This window comes from Hemicordylus capensis, chromosome 3 (genome assembly GCF_027244095.1).
Source record: "Hemicordylus capensis ecotype Gifberg chromosome 3, rHemCap1.1.pri, whole genome shotgun sequence".
Classification (NCBI taxonomy): Eukaryota; Metazoa; Chordata; class Lepidosauria; order Squamata; family Cordylidae; genus Hemicordylus; species Hemicordylus capensis.
The window spans coordinates 335,762,835-335,773,714 of record NC_069659.1 but is presented as its reverse complement, the minus strand read 5'-3'; the positions used below and the strand labels follow the sequence as shown (position 1 = coordinate 335,773,714).

At 43.0% G+C, this 10,880-nt stretch overlaps 1 protein-coding gene across 1 annotated transcript in view; it reads right to left on the bottom strand.

The window, feature by feature from the left end:
• Positions 1 to 5,438: 5,438 nt before the first annotated feature.
• SEC62 (SEC62 homolog, preprotein translocation factor) overlaps positions 5,439 to 10,880 on the bottom strand; it is a 48,721-nt gene continuing 43,279 nt past the window's right edge. Inside the window, exons 7-8 of the mRNA XM_053308317.1 lie at positions 10,176 to 10,295; positions 5,439 to 7,419 (exon numbers count right to left, since the gene is read on the bottom strand). Coding sequence (XP_053164292.1) covers positions 6,938 to 7,419; positions 10,176 to 10,295 — 602 coding nt within the window. The 3' untranslated portion in view covers positions 5,439 to 6,937. The remainder of the gene's footprint in view (positions 7,420 to 10,175; positions 10,296 to 10,880) is intronic.

Genomic DNA, 10,880 nt, shown 5'->3' with positions numbered 1-10,880 from the left:
TAACAGCTGGAGGGCCAGGTTTGCCCACCCTTGAGCCATACCAAGCCTAGATTGGACCCATAGTAGGCCTCGTCATGCAATAATGGTGTTCTCAGTTTCTGCCACACCATGATGCACAACAAAAGTTGAGCATCCAGGTGTTGGGGTTTTGGCAGTGTTCTCCCTCATCTTACATGCAAATCATGCCACAATACATTAGTTAGACCTGGTCTACATGTGAGGCAGAATGAAGTGGGGATGAGTTGGTAGAATGGACTGTACCTCCATAGTTGGCAGATGGGAGGATGCTGTCCTGGAATGCTTTTTTGGACTCGGCTAGAATTTTGCTTTCTGATCAGCTTATTCCCCCCCCCACCCCCTGCAGAGAGATTTTTGTTTTGTTTTGGGTTTTGTTTTTTTTTACATGTAGAAAGGTCTAAAAACTTTAGGATCTGAAATGAGAAAGAACTTGCCTTCTTGTTGCATCACAGCATACCTATGCAAATTGTTCAGGGTGCTTTCCAGCCTCTCAGTGGAATTGGGAAGATTGATATTATTCCCATTTTACTGAGTGTGGAGCAACTGTGGAGGGCAACTATCTTGCCCAGGATCACAGTATTATTTTAGATTATTGCTGGTCTTGTGGTAGCAAGCACGAACTGTTCCCTTTGCTAAGCAGGGTCCACCTTGGTTTGCATTTGAATGGGAGACTACATGTGTGAGCACTGTAAGATTTTCCCCTTAGGGAATCGGAAGAGCATCTGCATGCTTGCCTACAGAAGGTTCCAAGTTCCCTCCCTAGCATCTCCAAGATGGGGCTGAGAGAGACTCCTGCCTGCAACCTTGGAGAAAGGTAAAGTGTGCCGTCGAGTTGGTGTTGACTCCTTGCGACCGTAGAGCCCCGTGGATGTCATTGGTCGAATACGGGAGGGGTTTACCATTGCCATCTCCCGTGCAGTATGAGATGATGCTTTTCAGCATCTTCCTATATTACTGCTGCCCGATTTATACCAGCAAGGATTCGAACCGGCAACCTCTAGCTTGGTAGTAAAGCCATTTCCCCGCTGCGCACTTAGGTGGCTAAGCCGCTGCCTATCTGGGTAGACAATACTGAGCTAGATGGACCAATGGTCTGACTTGGTATAAGGCAGCTTCCTATGTTCCTAATATCCTAAAATACAGCCAATTAAGTGACAAAATGGTATAAACTTTGGATGAGGATCGCATCTTTGACTGCTTATTGCAATCCACAGGGTAGCCATTTGCAACCCCTATGCAGGTCTGAGTATCAACATAACTGCTGGCTTGCCCGATAATAATCTTTCGTAAATACAATGGTGTGGCAAATGATACGGCTGGTGCACTGTATGTGAACCTGTGGGACATGAACAGAAGTAAGCAGAAAACATGCCTCATCTGTTGCTAAGCTATAAATAAAACAATCCAGTGCTTGATTTAACAACACAAAAGCATCACACACACACACACACACACACACACACACATTTATTACCCGCCATTGCTGGGCAGTCTGTGCACAAATCTCAACAGCTGCTTGGTGCAAGGGCACATTGGCATTGACAAGAAAGCCTGAACCTCTCATGGCTCAGCCTGCATGTATTCAAAGCAGAAAACCACAGCCTTTAGTATCCAAAGTAGTTTTATGTCACTGAGACCTCTCCCTGAAAACCTTTCAAAGCCTTCGATGACTAGCTATCATATATGTTTGTTTTTTTAAAAAAACAGAGTGCTATTGTAGCCTGACCCTTATTTAATCACTCCTCTTCAGCACCATTTCCCCTCCTTTGGGCATGCCTCCTAAAATGTGATGTCTCACACAGTCAACTTCAGCAGCAGCAGCAGTTAGTGCATCAGCGCCAACAACAGGAACATTCATTGCTTTCTCTTGCTTCTCCCTCTCGTCATGTGAACTTCCATGGGTCTTACCTTTTGTGTGCTCTGCTGCATTCATGCCTTCCTTCCCCGCTAACTGGGCAAAGCGGCACCTTTTTAAAGTGGTGGTTCTCTTTCTTTAGCAGGGGGAGAGCAACAGGCCCTATCCATCCCCAGCACAGTGGCCGTTGCTGGTGTCTTATCTTAAGTTTCTTTTTAGATTGTGAGCTCTTTGGGGACAGGGAGCCATTTTATCTATCGATCTATCTAAACCACATTAGAGACTTCTGTTGAAAAGCGGTATATGGATATTTGTTGTAGTGTACTGTCTGTTTCCAGAAGTCCCTCATCCATTATTCTCTCCCTTCAATACAAAGCAAGGCTCTTCTATACAAAATACACTTTCCTGGCCAGTCTGACAACAACAGCAACAGAATACCTCAAGAAGAAGATACCTTTTAAAGATCTAAAGACCCTCCTCTGCCCCTCATACGAACATGACTGGTCTGCAAAAGGCATCCAGAAAGACCCCGCCTGGGCATCCCACCTTAATCAGAAGCAGATCTGCTGGCTATGCAGGAGAGAGCCTTCTGAATTATAGCTGTGGAACTGCATGCCCTGGGTCTAGGGCTGCCACATTCATTGGAGAGAATTTCTGGACACAACCATCCAAGTGGGGTTTGGCCACTTTTTTTGACCAGGATTCGGAAGCGTGCTTGATGGTGGAACTTAATGGCTGTTTCACCCATTTCCCCCTATTGTATTCTTTGCACAGCTCATATCGATTGGGGAGCAGTATTGGGGGTGAAGCTTCTGCAGAGGTGCGTCTTTTGTGTTGTAACAAGGACTGACAGTTGTGTTTTAAGGCCTGTTGCTCCTTGTACTTGTTCCTGCTATTCCACACCAAAGATACTTCCTCTTGGCTAAGAGGGGCCCTCACAAGACTTCAGGTGCTGCATAGGACAATGAGGCTATAATGACAATCAGGCGAAATCGGGCTAGGAAAGCTTGGAGTGGCTTTGAAAATTGAAGATCTGCAAGCTGGCAACACAAAGCAACTTGGCAAAGAGGCACCTTTTAATGTGGTGATTCACTTTATTTAGCAGGGGAGAGTAACTGGCCCTATCCACCCCCCAGCACAGGACCTCCAGTGACTGTTGCTGGTGTCCATCTTATGTTTCTTTTTAGACTGTGAGCCCTCTGGGGACAGGGAGCCATCTTATTTATTATTTCTCTGTGTAAACCACCCTGAGCCATTTTTGGAAGGGTGGTATAGAAATCGAATTATTATTAACATTAACAACAACAACAACAACGAAGCCGGTGCCTGGCATTCTCGGCATCCCTCTGGCGATTGAATGAGGACTTCATAAGGAGCCTTCAGCATCCTGGTGTTGGTGGCTTCAGATTTTTGCATCTCTCCCTTCCCCCAAAGGCCCTTTTGACTTGTATAAAGATGTCCCTGAGGGTTGCAGAGCCCTCAGGAACAGATTTATACAAGTGGAAACAGCTTTTGGAGGGAGGCGAGATACTTGAACATCACTCCCTCTCCGTGCTGTCTGCTACAGAAGACACTTTTCAGTACAGAGATGTGGATGGCTCCTTGAAGACCCACTGTCCTGTTTCCAATGCTGGAGGGCTGCAGGGAATATCAAACCATGTCTTTAGGAGGGGACTATTACCTCACCAAAAGTTCACCTAGTCCAGCATCTTATTTCCTACAGTGACCAAACGACTGCCTCTGGGAAGCCCATAAAATAGGATTTATAGGTAAATAATTCTCTCTTGAATTTTCACTACCAGTGTTAACATGCTTATTTGGATGTTAATGTTCTAGCATGGTGTTTCTTTTTATGACTACATTTAAAATTGTATTTATGTTTACAATGTTTAAGATTACTGTTTGTAACTCACCTTGAGAAAAGGCAGAATATGATTTTAAAAAACATTAACATGCACCACAAACCTGCATCTCTAGTGTACATACATGGAGCTCTGGACGAGCAGGGGCTTCTTACTTCTCTTAATATCAGGGAATATCCAATATTGTAGTGCCAGTGTGCATATCAAGTATTCCCTGGCTTTGCAGAGAATGGAGTTAGCCTCTTGTCAGAGTGTAGAATGTGCATCAGTGATCTGCATAGATTTCGATACTGGTAATTTTGTTACAACACTTGATAAGTCAAGTCCATCAAGCACTTATTTTTACTGATGTGAGAAGAGGTTGGGATGCAACCCTAAGCCAAGGCCTACTAAACTACATTTCCCCCAAGCTTTATGCTGTGCTACAAACATACGCTATCTACAGGCAGATGTGATGGCTGTTTATAGCTAACGAAACTTGATCAACTTGCTTTGTGGTACTAACCACAGATCAGGGGTTGGAACCCAGTTATTACCAATGAGTACTGTGACGGAAAGTCAGCATATACATCTTTACTGGAGTGTTATATGTGTTGTTAGTGTTTACATAACCAACTCAGCCCACCGTAACATAGCCAAAAGTCAGCATATGCTGATGAAAAAGGTACAGCTACCATGGACTCAAAGGTTAAAGTGAACAGCCTCCAAATCAGTTTACATTTCTATACACTGGCGAAAGCGGACGTGAAAGGTCTATACTTCACTGGCATGAAAAACAGATATTTACCATTGTCCTCTAAGAACTAGAACTCATTGTCTTAAAATGCTTGGCTCAAGACAAATCCTCCCACAATAGCACTCGCTACTCTCAAGTAAACACGAGCAGGTTGCAAATGGTCCAGAGAGCATTTTTGTCAGTCTCTACTGTTGTATTAGCTGTAGCTCCACTTTATTTCATATCAAGCCAACTCTCAAGGCCCTTGCTCCGTCCAGAGAAGCTCAATGTAAAAATACAATTATTTTAGCAAAAAATGTGTTGTATGATGTTACAAAATGTGTTGTATGATGTTACAGCATTTGAAGCTAAACTTGATGGAAACAACAGAGAGAACTACAACTGGAAAGGTGTGGACCACTCCATAACAAACTCCATACCTGAAAATGTCCTAGCTACATGCTTAGCTTGGGGAAGAGGGCTTAGGACCAAGCAAAAAAGTGGGGTTCATTACCTGCAAACTGACAAGCACAGAATATGAACAGGTTTTACAACTATGCCAGGCTACACACTTTTCTAAGCCCGTTTCAATCTATGCATGCTATGCACTTATTTAAACTTGTATTGGAGACAAAGTAGTTTATTCAAAGAACCTCAATTCCATTTTCTATGCCACCAAATAAAGGAAAGCAGAAGAACAGCAGATATCGGCTTCTGCATGGAACCACAGATTACTAGAAACAGCTGCCTAATTGAATAAGAGAAGGGTTCCGAGCAAAGGTACTGAAACATAAAACAGGCACATCTTAATAAAGTTAAGATGGTGGTGACAAGGCTTTTCAGCAAGAAATCACTGAACATGAACTCAAAGTGCAGAAATCGCATAAGCGTCTTAAAACTGACAAGATGTCTAGAAAAATTAAAACCACATCCTGTTTTATCTTCCCAGCTTCTAAACAAGAAGAAGTAATAAGCAGATCAGACCACATTTGTGAATGGTTTTTATCAATGCACGCACAAAATGTATATATTTGCACAATCAGAAAAATGAACATCTTCAGTCAAAACACTGGTGATGGAAAAAGCAGTTCAAGGCAAAAAGGAGATATCTGTTAAGTCAACCATTGAGAATGCAAGCAAATAACTAGCAATATCTCCTCACAGACATTTTGCTAGGAAAAAGCTGAACCAGTATTCATAATTTCAGTTTCAGGCTGAAATTCAGTGATTCAGAGGAATGATGTAGTCTTAACTTTAAAATGTTTATAGAACTAAACACACAATGGTCTCCCGTTAGTCAAATAAAGGATGCACAAGAGAAAAAGTGAACAATCAAACTCCTTCAAGATTTCAAGAAATTATTTGGTCTTGGTCATCTTTTGTATGAGCTTTTTCTTTTTTAAGCCTATCCTTCTGAAGAGATGACTACTCTCTCGTGGCAGTGTCTACTCATCAAATACAGTACTCTACTTTCTGAAGACAGAAAGAAATCAAAAGATTAACATTAAGGCATACACTGAGCTACGCTGTCTGCTTTCGTTGAATCAGAATCAGTTTACTTGGACTTGAATACGTGGAATGTTGGCACAGAACTAAAAGCCGCCGTGAACAGCTGCCAATCACACTGGTTCTGTGAAGTCCTCATGACTTGCATTTCCCTAACACGCACACACATCCTGAAATGGCTTTTAATTATAGAAAATGAAAACTGGATAAAACCTCCAAATAATAAGTAACAGGTAAAATTAGGGGTTTGCTTTATTTGTATGTTATGTACAGAATACACTTTTTGTATTATGTTGGGGCAGGTCAAAATAACAGCTATAACTTTCAAATTATGCTGTTCTTTCTTTTTTTTTTCACCTGCTGGAGATGACTTTTCTTCTTCTCTGAACCAGATGGGCAGAAAAGTCTGGATTTCCTACACTGGTTGCACACGGTTAGATTCTTAAAACCCATCAGCCATTAATGAGTATGTCTTCAGAAAAAAAGTTTTCTTCTTCTTAAACAAATAGTTTTAAGGAAAGTTTTACAGTTTTATGAAGATCAACAATAGTATCAGCAGAATACCTTGAGAAGTGCTTTGTTGCATGTATTAATCAAATTAACCTACCAGGAATAAACTGAAATTTAGTCATTCAGCAATTTTAATTACTAATCTGGAAAAGCCTTCACTTACTGAAAACATGCAATCTCCCAAACTATGTTCCTCTGTCTTCTCTAAAAATATCAGAACATCTACTGATTGAGAAGTAGTGAAACCAATAGTTTTTGTAAGTGTATATTAAATTACTTAAAACGATATCAAGATAAGTGGTTTTCTTTCGTTTGTAAAACAAATGAGGAATTATACAGTATTATGAAGCTGTTTGGCTAAGCTGTTGTTATTTCAGCAAATAAAGAAGAAAGAATACTATCAGATGGTGTACCAGCCAACACAGAAAATCCAACTGCCTGCACAATATTCAGTCCTAAACTACAGATGAATTATGATTGTTCATGTAAAGGCCTTGTTTCATCTTCATCTTCCTCCTCCTCCTCCTCCTCATCTTCTTCACAATCCCCTTCGTCCGTTTGCTGGTCAAGTTCCTCTTTTGTGATCATTTCAAAATCATTCCCATTGCCACTACTATGCTGGGACCGGTCATCCTCCCGCCTGTCACTGTCTGTGTCTGAATGCCGCTCTCCTCCAGAACCTTCTGACCCCAAATTTCCCAGTGGATCTCCTTTGCCATCCTCATCTTCCTTTTTCTCACTATCAGATTTCTCCTCACTGTCAGATTTTGGCTGTTTTTTGGACTCAGACTTCTCCTCTTTCTTGGAGTCAGCTTTTGGTCCTTTGTACTCATGCGTGTACAGGGGCCTGAAGGAGTCAATAAAGCCAACATCAGCGGTTAGGTTTGGCAAGAACCAGAAGTGATGTCTTCCGCCAGTTATCAGCCATATTATAAGGAAGAGGATGCAGCGGGCTGAAAGAAGAAAAACACCCAAATACTTTGTATAGAATATTTACAGAATACAAAACTGCATTTTTAACTTTCAGTGACAAAATTCCTCAAATAGTAAACAAAAGCAAAATCTTATGATGTGATGAAAATGGTCACCCAGCATAAGCTTGAGGCTGGCAATCGGAGAGGCAATTCAGGCAATTAAAAGGCCTTCTATCGCCCCACCTTTAGTTCCTTTCCATATATTGCTTTCCCTATCTATAAACTACATCCAGATCAAAGGTTTTAACACACAAACTTGACGACCCAGTTCCCATTAGGCTCATAACTTTTTCAAACACCACCTCACTACTTTGTGAGCCAGCGTTTTGGTTTTCTGCCATTTTCACAAGACAGATAATGATTAACTTTGGTTGGCACTGATTAACTCTGGTTTATTTTCAGGAAGAACCTTAAGACTCTCCTGTTTTCGCAGGCTTTTAATTAGAATGAATTTTAATAATTTTAAATAAATTTTTTTCTAAACTAAAAATCCCCAGGTGCTGTAGCCTTACCTTGTAAGGAAGGTCAGGAGCAGATTAAGGTTTTTGCTGCCCACAGGCGAAAAGGCTTTTGCCGCCCTTTAACTTTTTTTTTTTAAATGCTGCTCACCCTCTACAGAACGCCTATATCCCCAGTGATATAGGTGTACATTTTCCTTTTGCTGAGAATTGGGTGTGCCCAAACCCTGAAAGGGTACTATGTCTGGCTTTGCATGCTGTGTAGGGCTGGGAGTACAACCTGCAAATGTATTTACCCTGCGCTGTGTTTGATGTCCGTGATTAGATAGTGGTCCTTAAAAACTTATGACTATGCTTTTATAGGGTAGAACCACACAACTGATTGTACAAGTTTATGCTTATACAGTCATTGTACAGTCATAGAGCACCTTCCTCAGTGACAGATTAAAGGAGAGGCAAAGGAGGCATTTGCCACCCTTCTCTGGGGGCGGCAGTGGCTGCAGCGGGGGGGGGGGATAAAGTCCCCCCCTTTTACCTTTTTTTTTTTTTAAAGCTTCTCCTGGCGGCAGCAGGAGCTGCAAGGAGGGGAGGATGAGGGGAAAGTTTCCCCTTTTGCCCTTTACAGAATGCCTCTGTCAGCAGCAGGATGGGGCATGGTGGCTGCAGGGAGGGAGAGTGAGGAAGGGCGAGTTCCCCCTTTGCCGCCTTTACCTTTGCAAACACGGCAGCTGCGCGGCTGGATGTGGAGGAAACAAGCTCTTTCCAACTCCCCTCCTCACAAATGACTGTACGTGCAGAGGAAGGCTGAAAATGGGCTGCACAACAGAGCAGCCGTGCAGTCACTCCGAGGACGGGAGCTGGAAGGAGCTCGCCACCCCCACATCCCACTGTGCAGCTGCTGAGTTTTCAAAGGTAAAAGGGGGGGATTCTCCCCTCCTCACTCCCCCATCCCTGCAACCGCTGCCACGCCCCATCCTGCTGCTGATAGTGGCGTTCTGTTGAGGGCAAAAGGGGAAACTTTCCCCTCCCCCCCTCCTTGCAGCTATTGCTGCCGCTGGGAGTGGCATTTGTTTTTTTAAAGGTAAAAGGGGGGACTTTATCCTCTCCCCCCCCACTCCAGCTGCTGCCGCCCCCAGAGAGGAGAGGCAAAATTTGAGGAACGGCAAAATTTGCTGCTCCTCAAATTTTGCCATCATAGGCAAAACGTACCTCACAGGGTTGTTGTGAGGATAAGAATAAGCAGTACGCATGAGCTTCCTCTGAGCTTCTCGGAGGAAGAGCAGGATAGAAATGAAATGAAATAAATAAATGCCTCCTTCACCTCTCCTTTAATCCACCACTGAAGAAGATGCTCTATGACTGTACAATGATTGTATAAGCATTAACTTGTACAACCGGTTGTATGATTCTACCATATAAAAGCATAGTTATAAGTTTTTAAGGACCACTCTCTAAACACGGACATTGATGATGCCCAGAGAGGGGTGGCAAATGCCTACTTTGCCTCTCCTTTAATCTGTCACTGAGGAAGGTGCTCTATGACTGTACAATGATTGTATAAGCATAAACTTGTACAATCAGTTGTGTGATTCTACCATATAAATGTATAGTCATACGTTTTTAAGGACCACTCTCTAATCACGGACATTAAACACAGAGCAGTGTAAATACATTTGCAGGTTGTACTCCCCAGCCCTACGTACCAAAGCCAAACATAGTACCCTTTCAGGGGTTTGGGTACATCCAAATGTAAGCAAAAGGAAAAGGTACGCCTGTATCACTGGGGATTTCCAATTGCATCGTTAAAGCTAGAGCAGGGATTCTCAATCCTGGGTCCCCAGATGTTGTTGGACTTCAACTCCCATAACCCCCAGCCCCAGCAGCCTTTGGCTGGGGATTATGGGAGTTGAAGTCCAATAATAACACAAGGTTGAGAATCCCTGAGCTAGAGGGAAATGCTATGCACAGGAAGTTCTACAACAAGCCATTGCTGCAAGATTAGTCAGGGGGAAAGTAGGCAAGATCTTTCTACAGGGACTGATGCACTTAGATTGTCTCATGAGAGACAAACGGCAAGAGAGCTCATCAAGTTTGCCTCGCCCAGTGTGAAGTCAAACATGATGACTGCTCAGTTACAGCCAGCTATATTTCAAATGGTGCAATGGTGACATACAGTGGCCACCTGGGAAACATTCACATTTTGTAAACCTCTGGGAGCTGAAAGCAGAATTGGGATTAGGAGGGAAGGGGTGGGGAAGAGAAACCATGTACACTTACCAACAGCCAGGAGAAGAATGCTAGCCACAAAACAGCCGGCACCTACGCTGAGATAATATACGCCTACTCGCATCTCTGCAGGCCAGAGTGGGAAGAGAGTTGCAGCTATCACAGCAATCACTATTTGAAAAAAAGGAGAGAGGATAAGTATAATAAATATGGAGACTTTAAAGCAGAAATAAATGGCTTGAGAAGTACATCTGCTTTCACATCAGCCACTGGAACAATATATTCAGGAACATGGGTTTCTTACATGGCAGCAACTGTGCCCCCACCATTGGTTGACCTGCAGCCTTGGCTTGCATTTGGAAGTGGGGGGATGTAAGGTTTGAGCCCTGGCAGGAGGCTTATAAAAGTATAAGCTGTGTCTACCAGCTGAAGGCACAAGTCCCATTAAAATGAATGGGTTTGTTTCAATGGGACCATTTGTTACAACGGGAGTGGCACAGAGAATTCCATAGTGATAGCCAGCATTGTGTAGTGGTTAGAGTGCTGGACGGACCGGGGAGACCTGAGTTCAAATTCCCATTCAGCCATGATACTTGCTGGGTGACTCTGGGCCAGTCACTTCTCTCTCAGCCTAACCTACTTTGCAGGGTTGTTGTGAGGAGAAACCTAAGTATGTAGTACACCGCTCTGGGCTCCTTGGAGAAAGAGCGGGATATAAATGTAAAATAATAATAATAAAAATAATAGTGGATTGTC